The 21,503-nt window shown below is 41.0% G+C and overlaps 1 protein-coding gene across 1 annotated transcript in view; it reads left to right on the forward strand.

Annotated features, from left to right (window-relative positions):
* Positions 1–498: 498 nt before the first annotated feature.
* Positions 499–21,503, forward strand: part of LOC306795324 (multiple C2 and transmembrane domain-containing protein 2-like) — a 36,836-nt gene continuing 15,831 nt past the window's right edge. Inside the window, exons 1-7 of the mRNA XM_079293802.1 lie at positions 499–611; positions 8,748–9,309; positions 14,104–14,221; positions 16,456–16,598; positions 16,814–16,890; positions 17,748–17,862; positions 20,334–20,504. Of these exons, the coding sequence (XP_079149928.1) occupies positions 8,797–9,309; positions 14,104–14,221; positions 16,456–16,598; positions 16,814–16,890; positions 17,748–17,862; positions 20,334–20,504 (1,137 nt within the window). The 5' untranslated portion in view covers positions 499–611; positions 8,748–8,796. The remainder of the gene's footprint in view (positions 612–8,747; positions 9,310–14,103; positions 14,222–16,455; positions 16,599–16,813; positions 16,891–17,747; positions 17,863–20,333; positions 20,505–21,503) is intronic.

Below are 21,503 nucleotides of genomic sequence, written 5' to 3' on the forward strand. Positions count from 1 at the left end.
TCCGACAGAATATTATTTGATACGGTCGTATGTCTGTTATACATTTGGCACAGTGGTCAGTGATTAAAGCACACACTTTAATGCTCACAGCAACGGGATTATACTCGTTCAGATAAAGAGAAAACCATGCAGGCCAAGGTTAATGGGAATGATGAGAGCAAAACGGCTGTTTGAGAAAAGGATTAGGTTTGTGTGAGCCACAAAAGAGTGCTCTAGAAATATTATTTAGCAAATAAAATCAATGTTTTGCAATGGTTTGCAGTGCATTCGGCAAATTGTATGATAATATACAATCATTTCCTCTGAAAGGCTAAGCGTCAGCCTACTCGAATTATTTCCATTTTCCACATCTTTCTTGGGCTTTATTTATATTATTTATATGTGGTGCACGTGCTCGTGGGCAGGGCTTTTATTTTGAAGGTCTTAATCTAACAGAGGGTGTGTCTGCTTTGCTGTGTTGACGCTCCCACGGAGAGGAGGAAATCTAGCAAAGCCACACATCACGATCGATGGTCGGAGCGGCTGACATCGTTTTTCTAACCCTAATGTTTAGCAGCCATGAGGTGAAAGAGAAAACAGTCGTCAGAGGCTCTTAACAGCGGGGAAAAAAGGTAAAAGTTCAACCAGTACTTTATTTTTCTAGGGGGAAGCAGGAAGGTAACGAGTTTAGTTACCTGTGGTGGTCTTTGCCGTGGGGCTCGTCAGGTGAGCCTCCTTCCTGTCCGGAAACATTTCCGGCGGACAGGTGAGAAGCTCGGAGACCCCATTTGAACTCCTTGTAACATTGAAGTTCTTGTAACCTCGTGGGAGTTTTGCCTCTCTCCTGCTTACATGTGCGTGGAAAGAGGCATGATGTTTAATGTGTTGTTTGGTTTTGGAAAACTTTCAAAACTTGCGCAACAGGATATATATATTTTTTAAGTTTCCAGGTCGACGAGAAGAAACAAACACAACTTGAATAGAAGATAGTAGGCTGGTCTGGACCACCAGGTCTCCAGTATGTGATGGACGCAGCAGGAAGTTGCAACAGTGACGTTTGATGTCAATGGTTTTAACCCCCCCCCCCCCCCCATCGACTCACTTAAGATTTTGAGTTGCATTAATATAATTAATATGTTCGGATGAGCAGGATAATATCAAATGCGAGATGTTGTTACATGGAGACTGGTCTGGTCTTTTTCTTACAGAGCAGCGCTATTTAGTGCCATATATGCCATACATTCAAGAAGCCTAGTAGTAGTAACGTCTCTGTGTAGTCAACAACTGTCAAATCAAATAAAGAAAGTACACATCAATTATATTTTAACAAATTATTATTCTCAGTTTTCAAATTTAACTGGATGGATTATAAATAATACATAAATAAAAGTTCTTCTCATTTCAAGTAAAATAATGGCTGGATTAAAGAATAACTGACAAAACAGAAAGCTTTTGAAGAATGTGCATCTTAAAATAAAGAAATTCATTTTAGAAAAATGTATTTCACTGAATTGTCCTGCAGCTTTAAATTCAGTTCATTCATGTGTGAAGTGATGTCAATCAAAAAGCCACAATATTATATTTTTGTCATCTAAAAAGAGAAATCAGTGAGCATGATCTTTATCTGTGGTTATTAACACTTGTTTCAGCTCTATCCTCTCTCTAACATCATTGTTGGTCAGTGAACTCATGCGTTAGGATTCTGATAATTTTGGGCTCTTAGGTTTATTTTCTGTGTCTTCATTTAGATGTGAGTGGGTACGTTTGTTCAAAGGAGTTGTGCTTTGCCTCGTAGTGCGCTTCAATAGTGATCAATAGTTATCAACAGTTACGGTTTCTGAACATATGACACACTGCCTGTGGGAAGAATTAACATAGAAGAGTCTGTTCATTCTTGCTTATAAATTATATTCTCTCTGAACACGTTTCTCTTTTTGGAGAACGTCATGTGAGATAACTTCTCTGAATTGCGCAATTTTCCTGCTCTTGTTTCTATTTCCTCGTCTCTCCCCCGTGTGTCACGGTGTGTGAAATCCTCGCTCGAGTAAGAGAACGTGTCAGAATACTCATTTGATTGGCTGAGCTTTACAACGCATCGGTCGGTGTGTTTCCTGCACCGCTGAACAAGTACCGTAACGGCTGAATAAGATGCTCCGGTTAAAGTACAAACTCGCTGCCTAATATGTGTGATTCCGAAATATCGATTTTAGGTCCTGGGTCCGGATGCAACTGCGTCTGGGTCCGGAGCCGGTCCGCCAGTTAGAGACCCCTGGTCTACAGGATTCATTTTTGAGGATTTCTAGGTTAAATAACCAACTTTCACTAACCTCTTTGTCAACTTAAAGAGGGTATTTCCCCACAGAAATTCCATCATCTGATCAACCCACATGTATTGTTTATGCAGCGTACAAACACTTGAAACCACCAGACAAGTTTGAAATCCAGTGGAACTCTTGATTTGTCATTGAAGCGCGAGTTTTTTTCTCTCCTTTTTTTTGGGTTGTGTGTGTTCTGCAGTAAACTTCAGCCGTCCACTTATCAAAGTGTGGAAACTACACGCTGTGAAATAGTTTCAGGAAATAGCTTCTTGTCTTGTTCTGACAGGGCTGTGATGCGTTTGCTCAACTTTTCCCAACAAATTCAGAAAATAACACCACAGAAGCAACGAGGTCTTTATAACTGCTACCTTATCAGTTTTGTATGGAATTATCTATTAGTTGCTATCACAATGAGAATTCGCACAGAGGTAATTTCAAATCCATCCATCTTAGGCAGACAAAGTCCTTGCTTGTTCATCTTTAGGTCTCTAAAAAAAAGTTGTGTTTAACAACGGATTAAGCGAGTATCACTTTACAACGCTACCATCCGATTTTCTTTCAGTAAAAATCTGTGTCTTTCTATATTGGAATGGTGGTGACCCTGCAGTAGACAGACACGGTGTTCTTACATGTCTCAGCCTGCTCCTGCACGTGTAATAACAGTGGCTGAGGAGCTGACCGCATGCAGAAGCTCATCATTTTCCCACAAAGATTGGTGGCAATACAAACACAAACATATATATTTTCAGTTTATGTTCTAGTACCCCAGTAATGTGTAATATGAGTGGATGCATGTCATAATATATCATTTTATTACATAGAATTATAGAATTATTTTTTTGTACAGAATATGATTTTTATGTAACTGGTGTGTGTTTGTTGTCTTCTGTCCTGCTCCCATGTGATATATTACCGTCACTTTCTACGATCAACAGATGCTATTAGCGTGCTTACTTTCTTTTTTTTTAGCTTACTTACTGCACTATAGTCGTGGTCATTTTGTGTTTTCCTTCATAAGTTGTTTCATCCATTATCCTGTCCGGTTTAAGGCCGTGTTTGTTTAACGCCGAGACCTTTTGGAGCTCTGCGCCCCTGGCTGCTCGTACGTCCCGATCTACGAGACCAAATCTAGTTTCTCTTTACGTGAGAGAGTCAGATAAACGACAAACATGTGATGCGAGGGAGGTCAGTGAGACCGGCTCTCTGGACAAGGTTGTCTGCAGAAAGGATGGATTAATTAAACTTGAAAAAGATCACATTTTAAATCAGGATTTTCTGAAAGTGTAGTTCTCCCCATTAACAAATTGGAATGGAGGCTTTTCTGACCGGCCAGCTGTGGAGTCTGTGCATCCACATCCACATAGTATCTGCTTAGTCCAGGTTAAGTCTGGCTGACCCCCCCCCCCCCCCCCCTCTGGCTTGACTGGCAGTTCAAATGAATATCATGGCCCACTCAGCTGTGTGGCCATCTGGTTGTATATCTCCATCACATACTTACACCAGGGCCCTGCTTTATCAGCAGTGGACTGTTAATCTTTTTGGGACCACACCTACGCTACACAATTTCAGCTTAGCTCATTTTCTAGTCAAATCAAAGGTCCAGTGACGCTCCAGTAGTACGGTACACATGGTTACTGTGGTCATCTCGTGCTCCCATGATGCTCTCTGTTAATCCTTCTAGCTGGTGTGAAAGTCCATAACCGGAACTGTGAAGGATGTTGGGACTTATGGTTTATTGATTGTTTGACTCTGCTGTGTACAGAGCACCAAGCACTACAGTCTAGGTCAGTAACCAAAGTGTGCTTGAGAACAACTATGTGATGGAGATGTTGGCTTGAACTGACAATAAATAAAACATTTGGCTAAAACATCTGCTAAACGTTTCTCCACTTTGCGCCCCTTAGTTACTTAGTTATTAAACTAGTTTAATATAAGTTGATTGTAAGATGCTGTGAGTGTGAGTAGCGAAACACCCTGCAAACAAAATGCAACGGCGCGGAGAGATGTAGGCCATTCACCCTCTTGGTATGTTTTTTGAACTGGTTTGTTTGTGACCGGGTAGAAGACATTCAAATGTCTTGTTGTCAAACTGGAACTACAGACTGGCGCTCCCTTCGGGGCTCCTTTTCTGAATTACCAGGTCACCGTGGCATTGGCCCGAACTGATCACACAGTTATTCAAAATAGCAGTAGAAGAATCATGGCTATATTTAATAGTTTTAATCTGGAAAAAACAAAGATTGTGTGCCCCAGGCTTCATCACTTTAAATCCTGTCTCAATCACCTGCTGTTGTCAAAAAATCGAATGAAAGGTTGAACAGAACATGAACACCGAGTACAGAAAGATGTTGGTTAAACCTGCATTCATTGATTGTTTTGGCCACTTGGGGTGTAGCGTAAACAAGTTACAACATTGACATATTGAAACCTTTATAATGTTGATATGGTAAACTTCTTCACACACTCAGCTGACCCAGAGCAACATTATCATGTATTTGTCCTATTATTTCTCACCTGTCAAATGTACACTCTCCTCTTTGTTAATGCCTGTCTGTTGTTGGGCTCTGGGCAGGTAACGGGTAAAGTGGGTCGTTAGAGTTTCCTTCCTGAAAACAGCTTCCTGCTGCGGCCGATGCTTCAACACGTAGTTCTGCGTTGGGTAAAAATGTCTTTATTTGTCACCATGAGCAGCCACTTTCACTTAACACATCCTCATTTGCTCCATTGTCAATAGAAAAGTTATTGATTAGAGATGCTTTTACCTCAGAATGTTGGAACCCTTTCAACACTCTGTGTCTGTTGATACACGGGTGGACAGGTAGATTACGACAAACTTGTTTACTTTAGACACATTTTTCCTCTCAGTCGACCGTCACTTGAATAACTGCAGTCCGGGCTGCTGTCAGTGGCCGTCATCCTTTTTCCTCTCTCACGCTGTCAGCGATCCATCTAATCCTTGTATTTGGGTCAGGCTGGAAGATTCCGAATTTGGTATATCTGAGTCCTTATATTTCAAATTTTCAAATTTTCTCCAAACTAGATATAGCGATAAGTGGTTGTAGACTAAATCCTGGGGGAAATACTTCAGCCCACCTCTAGCTGTGCATACTAAAATCTACAACATATTTCAGTGAAACTCTGTTTATGCTGTACTTTGCTTATCAGGGTCTGAGATCACGTGTCACGTTTTGAAACGTGATACGATTTCACTTCTTGGCGTCTGTCATCACCTCTGCCTGTTTTTGTCAACACTGATTCTTGTCTGGTTCTTAAATCTGCCACCTCGCCGCCTTCCCTTCCTCCACTTCCTCCTACCAGCTGATAACATGGCCGCAGTTAATGGCGACGCATACATAGTATGAGGCCAGTAAGAGGCTTATGGGGGCCGTTGCTTTACAAGATCAGGGTCCGTCAGCAGCAGCTCTTGGGCAGGTACTGCTGCTGTTTGTATGGCAGGGATCTGCTTGTTTGGTCATCTCATTTTAAAATATATTGTTTTAGATAATGGGAGTGACGCTGCAGTGGGTGAACTGTGAATGCATGACTGATGAGTCAGCTGAATACACACACACAGTTTCAGGAACAACGAGCCATAAAAGATATTGTAGTGGCTCAGTCACGCCTTGTTTCTACCGATAATCCCATTTGGAAAACCTCCAAAAGAGTGGACAGAATACCTGCACAGTATAATCAATGCAAAGCAGTTCATGAAATACTTCCTCCGTCACCCCGAGTCACACGTAATATAGTCAAATATATGTTTATTTTTTTTTACGACCTATTGTTGTATTTATTTTGAACCTGCACTGTCGCAGATAAAATAACACCTACGAGAGCACATGTGGTGTTGATTTAACCAAAAGCTCGGACCTGTGAGTCTCATGTGTGGTGTTAATGTGGCCAAATGAAGTAGCAAGTGACATTTTGAACTGAATCTTAAATAACACTTCACACACACTTTGTATTTTCTGCATAAACAAGGCAGCATAATGTACAGCAGTAGTGTAACAAACGGTGATAACGAGATGATCTCATGTCAACCACATCTCATGGTCTGGAAAGATTGTAGGAGCATTTCAGTGGAGCCTACATGATTTACCCAAAGGTCACGAATTGTCTTTGATATGTAAGTTTATGAAAAAAAGTAATTTCTAATTGGAGGGGGAAAAAACAATTAGCAGTGTTATTAAATAGTACACACATTCTCCCAATCGTGTTTGCCTTGCAGTCTTTCTTTATAACACTACACGCTGTAAATGTAACATATGACAACGTGTAGTACAGCACATGCTATGGGTGTAGTTTAGGGCGTTACGACCGTGTTGGTTGACGGGTTGCTTCGTTTTGATTGACAGTGGACGGAGCCGTTTCTATCTGGTGCGTATATTTCGTGGCCGCTCTCATTTCGAATGAAATGCTCTTTTAATGAGGTTACATACAGCTGCATGAAAACTAGTTCAGAGTCGCATCTGAAAGACGCAGCTGATCTTCAGGACCTTTGCGGTCGAGATGGTCCGCAGTCTTTCCCACAGATTGTGTGTGTTGCTCGCCAACTAACGTATGTTATTTGTGGGTCCACGGTCAAAAAACAGCTCCATCCAAAGGAGAGAATTGATGTTGTCATACATCTAATCGAATGAAATGACGATAATTATATGACTTCACTTATAATGCTTGACACAAAGGGAGAGTATAGTCTATGCATACCCCTTACTAATGTAATCATAATGATGGTCTGGTCTGTGGCCCACTGTAAGAGAATACATAGATTCTGGTTGAAAGACTTCCTCTCTAAACCCTGGACCATCCTTCACCCTCCTCACCGTACTTTACAATGTTCTCTGCTGCTCATTTGCCAGGAAGCTTTCAGAGTGTTTTACAGTCACGTGTCCTTTAATCGAAGACATTTTGACATGTCACAGTAGAAGAAGCACAGGCGTGAATGATACATTTGCTGACTCACTGTTACAATGACCTGAACACTTGAATGGAACAGAAGCAATGTTAATATTATACGTATTAATATTAACACTTGTTCCTACTGGTCAAAATGTCTGCTGTGAAAAAGAGTCTCTATGTGAAAAATATTGTTATCTGACATTTTACTGATTACGTCCTTGCAGTTATTAATTGGAATTTGTTTCAGCGCTACATGTTGTAATCTGGTTGCTGCGGTGTGTTGCATGGTCTGTATTTCTGAAATCTGCTGTCATTGGACCCAGAACAATGATTTATTATTTTATCACCGTCTTGGGCAACATGAGTTGATCATCAACCTTTCAGCAGACTCTTTACATTGATGTTTGCTGCAGAATTTTCCTTACCTCCCAGTTCCCTTCCTGCTTTTTTACTCTTTAGTTTCTATTCCGAGAGCTGATAATGTGATTTCTGCTGTTAATATGCAGCATGCTCTGATTCTGACATTAGCATCACAGCAGCCTTTTGTTATCAAAGCATCTGCTCCTGAATTGAGAGCAGGTGTTGATTGCTTCGAGCTTTGATGTAAAGGTAACCACTGAGTATTGGTGAAGGTGATTATGGATGCATATGGCGTGATGACCACACGTTTGAGGAATGACTCACAAACAATTCAAGTACTTAAAGGAATAGTTACATATTATTGAAAATGCGCATATTTCCTTTCTTGACTAGAGTTAGAGCTTAGTTTAGCTTATCTTAGCTTAGCATAAAGACTGGAAATGGGGGGAAACGGCTAACGGTAACCTCATATACACGTTATATCTCATTTGTTTAAAAGTGGAAAAGTGACACCTTGTGGTTTCATGCTGGGTTATGTGTGGGACTATTTCTTGGCCGAGTGCATTGACAAGTGACCAGCGGAGACTGCAGGAAGTCTCTACACCTGCGCAAGAAATAGTCCCACCTTCAACTAATACTTGATTTTGGTTTTCACTTTGGTTTATGTACGTATTTAATAAACAAGATATAACTTGTTTATTCATGAACTTTAGAGGCAGATTTCAGTTACCTTTTGGACAGAGAAGGGCTAGCTGTTTCCAGTCTTTATGCTAACCTAAGCTAACCGGTCGCTGGCTGTTAGCTTCACATTTAAAATACAAGGAAGCAAATATTATTAGTAAGCATATTTCCCAGAATCTCAGAGAGTCTCACTATTGATTTAAGTCACCTTCAAATCAAATCAATTTTTTTTCATTTCCACATACACAGTCATCCTTTGAATGGTTGTAATTATTTGATGGCTGATCAAGACCTAGTAGAGCTTTATTGCATGTTCGTAACAATTCATGTGAGTTACTTGTGGAAAAAACAGAAGAATATTTTAGTCTGACTGAGAATTTCTGAGCCAATTTTTAATGTGTGGAATTGTAAGAACATGAAACAGACACTGATAAATTGCAGCTCTTGTCAGTCGCAGCTATGGATATGAAAGTGACTTCCTGTCCTCCCTCTTTGTCTTTTGTGCTCTAGCTGCCGGTGATGTCCAGATCTTAGACGCCCACTGAAACGCCCTCCCATCATGGACTCCAAGAAGCCGGGCATACTTCGGCATCTCCGCCAGAAGATGCTGCCACACCTCCGTCGAGGCAAGACGAGCCCGAGCAAGCATCTCGTTCAGCTCGAACACACCATGGACCATCGGATGAGCTCCTCTGTTCCCGACATGCGCGACATGAGGCAGCAGTACGATCCCGTCTCTTCCAGCTTGCAGGTCCAACAGTACACTTCTCCCAGCTACAGCAGCCCCTCCACGCCACTTGTCGAGCCTGCTAGAGACCTGGGAGGAGGGGGGAGTGGCCTGATGATGAGAGCAGCTGGTGGAGGAGCCGGGAGGAGTGTTCCTGCAGACTGCACGGACTGGGCTTCCTCCCAGGAGTCATTCAGCAGTCTCTGCGTGGAAGAGAAGAGCTCTCCAGAGACAAACTACAGACCTGCCGGGGTCATAGAGCCCGAGGAGCTGGCCCTGCCGGAGATGATGACCGTGTACAGCCCAGACCCCCCCTCTGTGGACGTGTCCCAGGACAGCGCACAGGTACAGACTCATTCAGAACATTTGAAATGTTGAATCGGTATAAAAAAAACAACTGATCAGTCCCACAAACAAGTTTATATAATGTATTTAAGGTTTAAACTTCATGGGTGGTGGCGTTCAGAAAAATATTTGTGTTTCCAAACTTTGGCTTTGGATTCATTTTATATTTAAGTTGTTTGTAGAATCATTAACAGTGAACATGATGGTAGAATAAGCTGGTGTAGTATTTGTGTGCTGTGACATGCATGTACAGGCTGAGTCAACTGGCTGCTTTGTGTACATTGGTGGGTGTTGGCTGTATTTACATTGAACACTTGCAAAGTTTAATTTGCAGGAGGTAGATTAAACCATGAGATTATCAAATTTAGAGGTCCCTCCAAAATCAATAGTCTCCAGCAGCACTTTGCAAAATACCAGTATGTGTTTTCATTGTCTCACAGCATGGTTGCCAAACTGGCATGCTCACACATTTCTCACGTTGTGGTGATCCACAGCTGTTAATTCACCACAGACTACATAATATTGTCGAGTCATTCATGAGGTATGAAATCAGTAATCAACAGGTAATATCAGCGACCTTTTTTCAGGTTCTGCTCATTTCTTTAGATATAAATATTAACAGCTGTTAATGTGACACATGTTAATATTACCTTTTATTTAGTTTTAGCATTAAGTGTCCTCTTTCTCTATCTGGATGGGTTATAGTGATCTCGGTAGATGCCACTTAGCCTGCTCGTGGACAACAGGTGGCAGATAGGCTAATGGTGAGCGAGTAGTAACTGAATTCATGAATGGATGAGTTACTGTTTGGCCCAAGTGGTGCTGACAGCCGAAACTTCACGTCTATCGCTAGCTCTAACATGACATCTGAGTCAGATCAATAAACTACGTTCATGGATTGTTTTCAATCAATGAATGAAAAAAAGAATGCACGCCTCATGTTCCCCTTATGAATTGTAATCCCTTTGTTTTATCTTTGTTGAAAAGCATTAAAATATACAAATATTGCAGACATATACTCAATATAATTGTACAGAGAAACAAGAATATCCATTTATATAGATAAATACATTGTTTATATTACTTATTAAATTAATAAAATTGCGATAAATAAACTGTTACTAAATTATAATAAGTGAAAAACATACGTGATTCTTCTTTAAATAAATCCTTTTACATTTTGAAATTCTTTTTTATTTTATATTCTAAGTTAAAGAGATTGTAATATACTCTATACTAGTATACTATTATGTCATTTATAATCCCGTTGATTGTCCCTTAGCTTTTCATCGTGCTGATCAAAATATGTTTTTTTTTTAATACTTTGCTTTGTGACCAAAATACCTTTTTACAACTGATATTCTCATTAACGTCAGATGTACTTTGTGTTTGGTGCTGATAGCAAGTCGTATCATGCTGAAACAACAAACTAACATCATACCTGCTAAACATCAGCATGTTGGCATGCTGATGTTTAGCATAATATCTGAATTACATTGTATTTTAACAATTCACTACAAGTAGTGATGTTGCAACATATGCACTTTATCCTGTTTTGCGACAAGGGAATAATTCTATACCTTTTTTTAAAACTATTTCATCAAAAACAAATTGAGTGTTGTTCCTCATGATTTAGAGCAGGGGTGGCCAAACTTTTTGGCTCGGGGGCCACATTGAGTTTTAAAATTTGACAGACGGGCCGGGCCAGTAGCAGATGAATGGAGTGTTTGTGTGAACTAATATAAATTACAAGTAAAAGCCATGACCTAAAAAGTAACTTGCATTTAATTTCAGTGGGAACCGTGTTGTTGGTCACCCTTTTTAACCAGTGCGTCAACGTTTGGTGTCAGTTTGGTTGTGGCAATTCTCAGAACAGATCTGAGGTGTTACACGGTATTTTCTTTTATTGCATAAATGCATATTTTATCATGCGCTTACTTATTTAAGCAGTCATTTTTGACACAGAGTTTTTCGTGGAAAGGTTAATGACTGTGGTCTGTTTAGCAGTTTGATTCTTTGAAGGGATCATACAAATATTTAACTGTCACATCTAACATTATCAGAGCTCTGCTCTGTAAAGCCTTTCCTTGTCTCTCCTCCCTGTGTCACGGTGTGGGTGCATCTCACTAGCGTCAGGAAACGTATCAGAATACCCTTATTTTATTGGCTAAACTGCTTCACGTGATGTGATTTACAACGCATTGGTCTGTGTTTTTCCTGCCCAGCTGAACAAGTGCCGTAAATGCTAGAAAGGAGCGTGAATAACTCCGCTGCATAAAGAAAAGTCCCGTGACCCTCTGAAAACGGGTCCGCGACGAACCACCAGTTGAGAATCACTGGTCTGCAGGATCATGACGAGCGGTGAACAGCTGTTTGCGTGGCGTGTCTTCCGTTTCTTCCTGTTTCATTCACCTACATTCCCCTGGGTCCTAAGCCCCTCCCTGTACAGCTTGTTATCACCCTCTTTGCACCAACGTACATTTATAACAAATACCACGCATATTACGGTAATCAGCGTTGCATATGTGTCAAACTCTATCGGTGCATCTCCGGTCTGTCTTTGTTCATCCTGCATCGCTCTGTTCTGTTCTTTAATGTAACATTACTGGAGCGACGGAGCCTCTCCCAGCTGTTAGCAGACTGTTGTGCTAGCAAGCAGGCTCGCGAGCGAGCTGTACCTAGCATTTAAGCTTTCGCCAAAAGCTGCAAAGTCTTATATTTTATATAGAATGTTTATCATAGAAGGGTTAAGCCATAACAGACAGTCATTGAATGTGTTAAGAATGAAGGGACAGAGAGTCTTTAGACAGGCGATTACAGCGTGCACCTGGTTCCTGGAAGTTAGCCAATAGGAATTGAGATAGACAAAAGGGGAGGGGTTTCAAACCGGATGTGGGAGGTTTCTGTAAATCTTGGTCTGGCTCTCAGCGGAGACACATGTTTTTACGGGCTGAAGAGCTAAAGATGAGTTTTTTTGCACGAGGGTTTTTCGTTCGTTTTATTGTTTCATATTCCATAGAAGTAGTGTACTTCACTGTATAATTGTATTTGCTTCAGTAGGATTAAATTCCTTTTAACTGTAAACCAGTTTTGGTAGATTTATTATCGCAGCGTCTCTAAAGTAAACCGCAGTTAGACCATGCGCTCAGGCCTCCTCTCTGTGGGGTGAATCCAGCCCCCCACACCATGACTAGAGTTCCCTCTCAATACATATAAGAGAACTAGCGCTGACAGCGGCAAAGAATACGTTTAGCTGCCTGTTGAAAGCAGACAGCAGTTGTTTCGGCTATGCACCGGTATAATGGTGTGTGAAGAATTCATATCATACTGGAAATAAAAAAACGGTATACTGCCCAGCCCTAGTCTTTATTATACTTTGGGCAATTTTGTACCAATATCTGACGGGCCGGATTAAAAGGCCCAACGGGAGAGTTGTAGTGGCTTTAAACTGAACAACAGGGCAGATTATTAGTGTGTTCTCTGGTGTAATGGTGTTCAGGATTCAGGAATTTTTAATAAACGTTCAGACGATTTGTGCTGGCGGTAGAATTTGCCAAAGAGAGTTAAGTTCCTGAAGCTCTTCACCGATCACCACACTGAAACTTTTCTCTTTCATCAACTGGGAGTTTTAGTTTTTTTCAGAGTACTTGTCGTAGATCACATGATAGAGTTATGAAATGTGTTTATCTTTGTCTCCGCAATATGATAATCATGATTTCAACGGTCACGGGTTAAAAGACGGGGACAGCCAAAATGTAAGTTCCGCTCTTTAATTTGAATAGACTCTGTGTTGTTGAACTGATGTCATTTTGATTTTATTTACCATGTTGTCTACTACAGATGTGTCGCTGTGGCTGACCGTTTCTGTCAAGTCACTGTCATCGTGTTTTTTCTTTTTGTTGTTACGTATTGCGCTGGCTGACAGACACTCGTGTCAAAGTTTAATTCCGGATTATTGTGTCGTGTTCAGGACATGAAGGGACAACCAGAGGTTTATTCTCTGAAAGATACATGGTTTGCTGGAGAGGCTTAGTAGTGATTTAAATAATCCATTGCATGGACATGAAACACAGATGGCATACAACCGGCATGCGGCCTTCCAGAGAGTGTGCCTTTTCTATTGTATCAAAAGCAACAGTAGAACTAATTCAACGGGTAAATTCCAGTATGTGAAGAACTTTTGACTTTGAAATGAATTCATCAAAGTAGAACCAAGTGACAGTCTTATGTTAGAATGTTGTGAAAAAAAGCCCAGAACAGCTTTCGTTTTACAGGATCGGCTTGTGTAACGAGAGCCAATGTGGACGCTACGCATCATTTTACATTATCGTTATAATAAACAAGTACCAAATGAACACTCTCCCTATGTGCTTAAACTCTAATGACAGCTTATTGTGAGTTTACAGATGAGTTGCAGAAGAACATGAGACTTAAATATAGCAAAATATGACAACACTACTGAAAGAGATTGTGGAAATTAAAGATGAAAACATATGGAGAGAAAAGATTGTGACTTTTTTGCCCCCATTGGGCTAAAATCCAACTCTCTACTTTTAAAATACCGACCGAAATGTGTCTGTAGCAACCATCAAAAGCTGTCGAGTACTGAAAGCTAGCGATGTCTGGCCAGATTTGTAATCTGCATATTTTGTGGTGGAGTACTTCCATAGTTTTGTCTAAAAAGAGTTTGGTTTTAGACTCCGCCCTGAAACTTGTTCGGAAAGTCAGATTGTAATCATATGTACTGCTCGCTGTAATAAAACTAATAATGGTAATGTATCGTCTTGTGTCTAGTCTGAGATGGGCAACGAGTCCCCGAATGTGTCGGAGAACGTCCGGGACCCTCTCAGGTCCTTCCTGCTCACCATCAACCTGAAGGAAGGACGAAACCTGGTCGTCAGGGACCGCTGTGGTAAGAACCTCATCTCACCACCGCTACTTATACTACAACTACCGCACCGACAGCAACACTATCACTCTCAGTAATGCTATCACTAGCAACAACTCCCACTGTATTGGCTTATTCATCTGTCTGTGTGATGATGAGGATGATGATGATGATGTTACACAACACGGAATTGCAAGAAAAGGACACGGATCATATTACAAAGGAATAATTGAATGCACACAGTCGATCTTCCTTTGTGTATTCATGTCCGCATGTAGTCTGTATTCAAACAACACTAAATCAACATTACTGAACAGGGAAGCTGGCTGTGTCGATGCAGGATGGACATGATACAGAAGGAAGCACAATATGAGAAGTGTACGAGTGGAATTACAATCCTTTTCATGCATCGCTTTAAAATAGTAGTTTGGTGTGAACTTCATCATTTTAACTTCCCTGCTAGTCGATCAACTTTTTCACATTGGTCTTATTCTTATATTCCTGTCTCTTTTGACACGATTTTTAATTATTTTTTTTAATTATTTTTTTTACAGTTTGTCACCTATGTCATCATGTATCATGTACATTTCTGCCCCAGTGAGTAAAATGCCGCCACTCATATTCATTTTGTCTACCCTTTTGCGTTCTCGCACTCGTGTTGCAACTGGTGCTTGAATGTGTTGCACTCATCGTCATTTCAAAATTGCCGTGTGCTGTATCACGTCTGACACAACACAGACATCATCGAAAAAGTAGTTTAGAATCTCCTCTTTCCTTATTGCAGTTTGGTTTCCTACACCTACCAGACTTTTAAGACCATTGGTGCCCAGCAGAGTGCTCTGACGTGTGAACCTGACACTGTTTTCGCTTGCATTGACCCCAGTTTGTGTGTTTAGCCTTGGCTGGTTAATGATGGCCAGGAGTGTCTGTTTGATCATACGCAACGTCATTGACTCCAGGGACACCCAAGACGGCCGAGTGTCGGGTTGACTGTGGAGCTCCAGTAACAGCCGGGGCAGGATTCCACACTGCATATTAGAACCTGTCTGAGCCGCGCCCTGCATTCATTACAGCAGATCTTTCACTCTAGGCATGTATTTGGATTCCATTTCCTCTCTCTCTCTTGTGTGGCTTTGTGTTCACACAACCAGGCTCTGTGTGAAAAGATAATGCAGAAAATGATTGTGGGAGGATCAAGGCGCAGGAGGATTTGGTTTCCCCTGCATTATCGTTAAGACCGTAGTCCTTTGAAAGCAGTGCATTGCCAACGCTTTTATTTGTGCTCTTTGATCAGATCATATCAGCTGCATGCGTAGCATGCTCTGAATGCTGTTTGCTGATGGGCATGTTTTACCCGTTGTCCAGCTTTGTTCTCCTCGTTTACGGTTTATGTCTATTTCTGTTGACATTTAGAGAATCTGAAAATATCTTCTGATTCTGATGGTTCATAAACTGTTCATGATGGATTGCTGCCCTCAGCTGGTCGATCGACAGAATAGCTAGAAGTCACCGATTTTACTAGCTTTCCCTCGAATTGAAAATTATTACATGTAAAAAGTGTAAAAACACTTTCTTGAAAAAATATGCTGCATTCACAATCCCGGTACAGTCGCCATCACACATTGTCCTCCCCGCATGTGATACAGTAGTCATGAGACGCTAATACTCACTCAAACAAAGTTTTCAGCTGCAGTCACTTTTTCACAGTGGAAGCCGACATCTGATTGGCTATTGATTCAGGAAGCTGTGGTCCCATCGGTTGCGGAGGAAAGAAACCACATCCTCCATAGAGACGCATTAGAGATGACACTATGAGCAGGCTGGTCCTCCCTCTTACTAGAAACCTGTACATTTACTCAGAAGTCAAGCAACGAGGGCAACTGGCTATTTAGAAACCTAGGTTGGAAATTAGAAGCAGGCTCATTTCATCTGTATGGTTTACTGGCAGTCACGATGACACGCCAACCGTGCTTTTGGAAGACAGAGCGAAAAAGAGACGCAGTGACGTCCTAAATTCGGTCAAGCTGTCACTATCGCTTCTTTTAGGTCTGATTAATCAATTGAGCTAATAAGATCCTTAAGCAGTATTATTATTATTATTATTATTATTATTCAGGCTGAATTACCAGCTGCAGTGTGGTCTGTTAGTCAATGTGTTAACCCCCAGTAGCAGAAACGATCTCCATCACCAACAGCATCAAGAGGGTTCAGTAAATAATCCAAGCTGCATTGTTCTGTACTTTATAAATCCTTGTCAGGTACCAGTGACCCCTATGTGAAATTCAAACTGGACGGGAAAACGTTCTACAAAAGCAAAGTGGTTTACAAAGACCTCAACCCATCATGGAATGAGACCTTCTCCCTACCTGTGAAGGATCTGACCCAGAAACTGTACATCAAGGTAACTAACGGTTCATTGCTTTACCACAGGAGAGTGTTACGGTTGTATTCGTCTGACATAGAGAGTCCTGCAGTAGAGGTGATACATATGTTGGTGCGGCTCCCGGGCCATGCAACAGGGAAGACCAATTTGCAACCGTGTGTCACGACTGTATTACTAATAGTCTCCATGATGCTCTCTGTATTAACACTCTCTTGGTGTTTGGCGTGACACAGGTATACGACCGTGATCTGACCACTGATGACTTCATGGGCTCCGCCAGTGTCACCCTGGGGGATCTGGAGATGGACAAGTGAGTGTGTCAGTGAGAGCGTAATGGTCAACTATGTGTTGGAAGCAGTCGGACGGTGCATTGTGTATTGCGATACTGGGTTCTTGAGAGTTTAAAAATGCTCTGATGATAATGTATCAGTATTTAGTTGTTGTTTTTTTTAAATATGAACACATAACAAATATTTTGATAAATATTCCTGAACCTATCATTTTTCATGAGAACTGTAACCATGATATCTACTTAGTGGGACAGATTGCAGTTGAAAAGTAAACTTGGCAGTGCTCTCTAGTGGACAAACTCTGTAGTGTACATGTCTTTGGCATTTCTATACTGTTATTTCTTGGCTGAAATATCCGCTAATAATTATATCTCTGCAATACGCTACCGACCAATATGTTGTTTGACCGTATAATTTCATTTCAGATTGTAATAAGCCGGCGGGTCTCAACCCTTTTGGTTTGTTACTCTTTTAATTTCGGCTCGTGTGTGTTGGTGCTTACAGTTTTCTGTTCGCTCATCCAAACAACTTCACACTGGTCACTGCACTTCCTTGAGTCCTGAGCAATACACCTAAGTGTTACGTCGGCCGGCTGGTTGTCGAAAAACCTGAAAGACAAACATTCATAGAGATAAACAGAGTTTTAGTTTAGTTTTAATGAAAGATTGAGATCGTTTTATTTAGTCTTCCACATGTAAAATCATCCTTTAGAACCCTAACCCCTTTCTTGTTGTTGCAGAAATGTGTTTTTCTGCTTTCTTATCCTGTAAATCATCTCACTACTTCTCAGATTTGCGCCCTCCATGACCGACGACTGCCCCTCTCTGAAATATATCTTTAATTTAAGATGAACTGTTCTCTTCTTTTCTTTTTTTAGGCTCAACGAGATGTCTTTGCCCTTGGACGACCCGAACAGCCTGGAGGTGGACATGGGGGTCGTGCTGGTGGACATGACTCTGTCACTCAGAGACGAAGACAGCAAAAGAGGCAATGTAATATACAACACAGAGGACACTTGTTGCGCATTGTATTTATTGCACATGTATGGTTTTACCCAAGCAGTCCTGTCTACGTCCTACTAACCACTGTGTCGTTTTGTTTTGTTGCTAACATGCATGCTCCTGTCGGCAGCGGTGGCCCCAAAAAAGAAAACGAAGTGTTACGGTATGATGGAGGGAACACGCAAGGCAAACATAAAGTTAAATCCCATTTGTTTGGTCCGCATTCTACAGATATCTGCCGAATTTAAAAGAGAGAGACCAACATGTTGTTTAGGGTTAAAGCTATAGTTGATCATTTTGTCTATTTTTCACAAGAGGGCAGCAAATGACCATTTTGTGATTGAAGAAAGTATATGTCTATTGTACCAAATGCAATCTGACAAACGTCTTCAGTAATTCTAAGATTAAATATTGAGTCATTAACAATCAGTGGTCACTTAGATACTGTATGCATAAAGCATATCACATTTTGAGTAGAATCACATCTTGACTCATTTATTTTCTCCCCATGTCGACTCAATACACAACTCAATTTGTTGTGCATTTAAAGTAACCCTTCTGCACAACAACTGCTGCCCCAAATACTTTTATTGGAAATGAATTCACCTTTTAAAGGAAGACTAAGTATGTGTTGAGTCATTGATGGTAGAACGTATTAACATACTAACACGGTGTATGCTGAAGTAAACTGGAGCAATACGTATTCTGTGCATCACATGACCGTATCGATGGCAACGATGGGTCCGAGCTCCCGTTAAATGGAAATAGTTTATCATGAATGTCAATCAGCATTACCTCTTCCACTCAATTTAATATTTTCCGGTATTATCTCAAGGTAAGTAAAAGTTATGAATGATTTTAGTGTTAAATATTTAGTTCTACATTCTATATTTTTTCGACAGTACATTATATATGTGAGCTCCCCGCGTTGTTCCTCTTACCTGTACCTTTTAATATAACTCGCTACCATTTCTAATTATTTAACTTTATTTTTTTAACCAGCTGTCTCGCGATCCGGCATCAGACAGTCGTTCAATGCATTTCTGGGGTCTCACGGCTCTTATTTAGAAATTCTCGCTAACCTAGTCAACATCGGGGGATTTCTCATGCACACAAAATCCACATACTATGCATGTGTAAACGCACTACAGACTGAATGTTGCGTCATAATTAATATGAATAGTATGCAATTTTTGACAGACCCATCGTGTAAGAGGAGGGCACGCACAGACGAGTCACAATGTCAGCAAACTTATACTCCGTGTTGTCAGCTACAGCAACGTCTATCTAAGATTTGCTAACGTTAGCCGCCACAATCTGCTGATCAGACCAGACCAGAAGTGAGGCTCTGGCAGCAAAAGCAGTGTTTTGAATTGAGCACAGCTATGTATTATTGCTTATGAATTTGACTTTTCAAGTATATGTTATTTCTTCTCTTTTTTTTCAAACATCAAAAAGTGTCGCTTTAAGGAAATTAAATTCTATATTTATGACCCTTGGTCCAGTAGGAACCAATGGTCTTGGGGCAGAGTGCCACAGAGAGGCTATAGGGAAGAAGGGAAGTATTGAGACTTTAGCATTGTTGACAAAACAAAAGATTGCCAGCAATATCCATAAAATGAGTGTGGTGGTTGCGTTCTGACTTCTCACGGGAGAGGTGTTTGCTGAATGCATTTCTGTAGTTTATTAGGGCAGCTCTTTCTGTGGTACTGGACTCGGCACATCTGACATCTTTGCTCATTCCAGACTATCTCTCCAAGGTTGTTGATTGAGTTGCAGCTCCACGATTGCGCGTTTGGAAGTAGTAGTTGTCATTACTTAACAGTTGTACCTAATAAATTGGCCACTGTGTGCACGTCCCAGATGCTAATTGTACTCTGCCAAGTGCATTCAGTGCGGTCTGTTAATTGAAACATTTTCCTCCTGTGCATGTGGCAGAACCGATTCAGACAGGACATCACTGTCAGCTTGATCTGCATTAATTGAATCTGGGTTAAATATATCTCCCTACAGTGTGGTGTCTTCGTGTAAGCTTTCAGCTAATTATCTCAGAATATGGCTCCCTATTATATATGGAAGAAAGACGCTGCTCTGCATTGTGGCTACTGCAGGCTTTACCTAATCTCTCAGTGAACTGAAGGGACAATTCAATTCTCTTTTCTTGTCTCCGTTTCTTGTCTCCGATGGGTGCTTCGGATTCGGATCATGTTGCTGTCTGATATGAGCTTTGTGTTTTATTGGTGAACATTTCGCAGTAGAATCCCCATTTTATTTACTGCACCGGTTTGTGTTTTGTGTCCTGTCGTTCCTGTCTCTACATGATGCATGCATGTGTTGTTATAAAAGATAAGATGAAGATAACCGATTGGTAAATAGATATTCTGGTGTTGCATATGAATTTGCTGTTTGCATTCTGAATCTCTTTACCCCCCCCCCCCCCTTTCCTTTGTTTCAAATCCCAGTTGGGAGGCTCTTCTCAGAGCTTTCGTCAGTCAGAGACAGTGAGGAACAGTCAGCTGTGGACTTCTGTTGTGTCAGTGACTCTGGTCGAGGGTCAGGAACTGCCGCTGGACACTCAGGGAGGTCAGCTCTTTGTTCGCTTCAGACTGGGAGAGCAGAGACACAAAAGCAAGGTACTGGATGTAGGACTAATGCTTTTCATCTCCTCCGCTCCCCTCCTCCTCCTCTTGAATTGTACTCGTTCTTAAACCCTCTCCACTCCTCCCCTCCTCCCTCCCCCCCACTCTCTTTTCTTCTCCTCAGACTCTCCCTCCTCTGCTCCTTTTCTCCTCCTCCTCTAATCTTCGGCACTTTTCTTCATTACTTAACCTCTAAACTCGTATTTTTCTTCCCTAATCCTTCCCATGTCATTTCCCCCTCTCCTTTTGTAAGTGTGTAATCATGCTTATCTCGTAATGTATTTGGTCACGACATGCAAAGTGATAGAGTTGTTTCAAATGAAATATTGGAAATGTTTAAAACCAGACATTTTTTATGAACGCCTTTATTAATAATATTGTATATTTACCTTGATATTGGCATTCTATATTATGATGTATTTTATGCAGTAGATACTATGCATTTAGTTTTGCATTCACATTTGCCATACCATACTGTCCAAAGTAATAATGAATACAGCTGTAGAATAAACTGTTTAAAAGAGCAAATGTTAGGGTTTTAATGCCCTTATGATCTTTGATGTGGTCACAGATCATGTAGAAGAGAGGGCAATGTAAAAAGATAAAAATGGATTTTGGTGTGTGACATGAGTTGCTTTAATCACTGCTCATCCTGCCAGCTGGATGCTGTCTAGCAGTGGTGCTCCCTTTCTTGCGCTGCGGCTACTGTCACTGATGATCGCCTTGCTATTCTGCAACATCATCCATTACACATCAAAGCTACATGCTAATGAGCCGCATCGCTCCTTTCTTTTCATATATGCAGGTTCAAGATGACAGTAATTACTTTTTATGCTTTCATGTGCGATGCAAATTTCTGATGATGATTCCTGACTCAAATCATTCACACACACCAATCTGTTGGAAAATCAAACTCATATAAGTCAGTTCGAAAATCTGGACGTACTGCAACTGGTTCACTGGTTTATTTCGAAATAATATATTCTAAATGTA

Source organism: Melanostigma gelatinosum (assembly GCF_949748355.1).
Source record: "Melanostigma gelatinosum genome assembly, chromosome: 2".
Lineage (NCBI taxonomy): Eukaryota > Metazoa > Chordata > Actinopteri > Perciformes > Zoarcidae > Melanostigma > Melanostigma gelatinosum.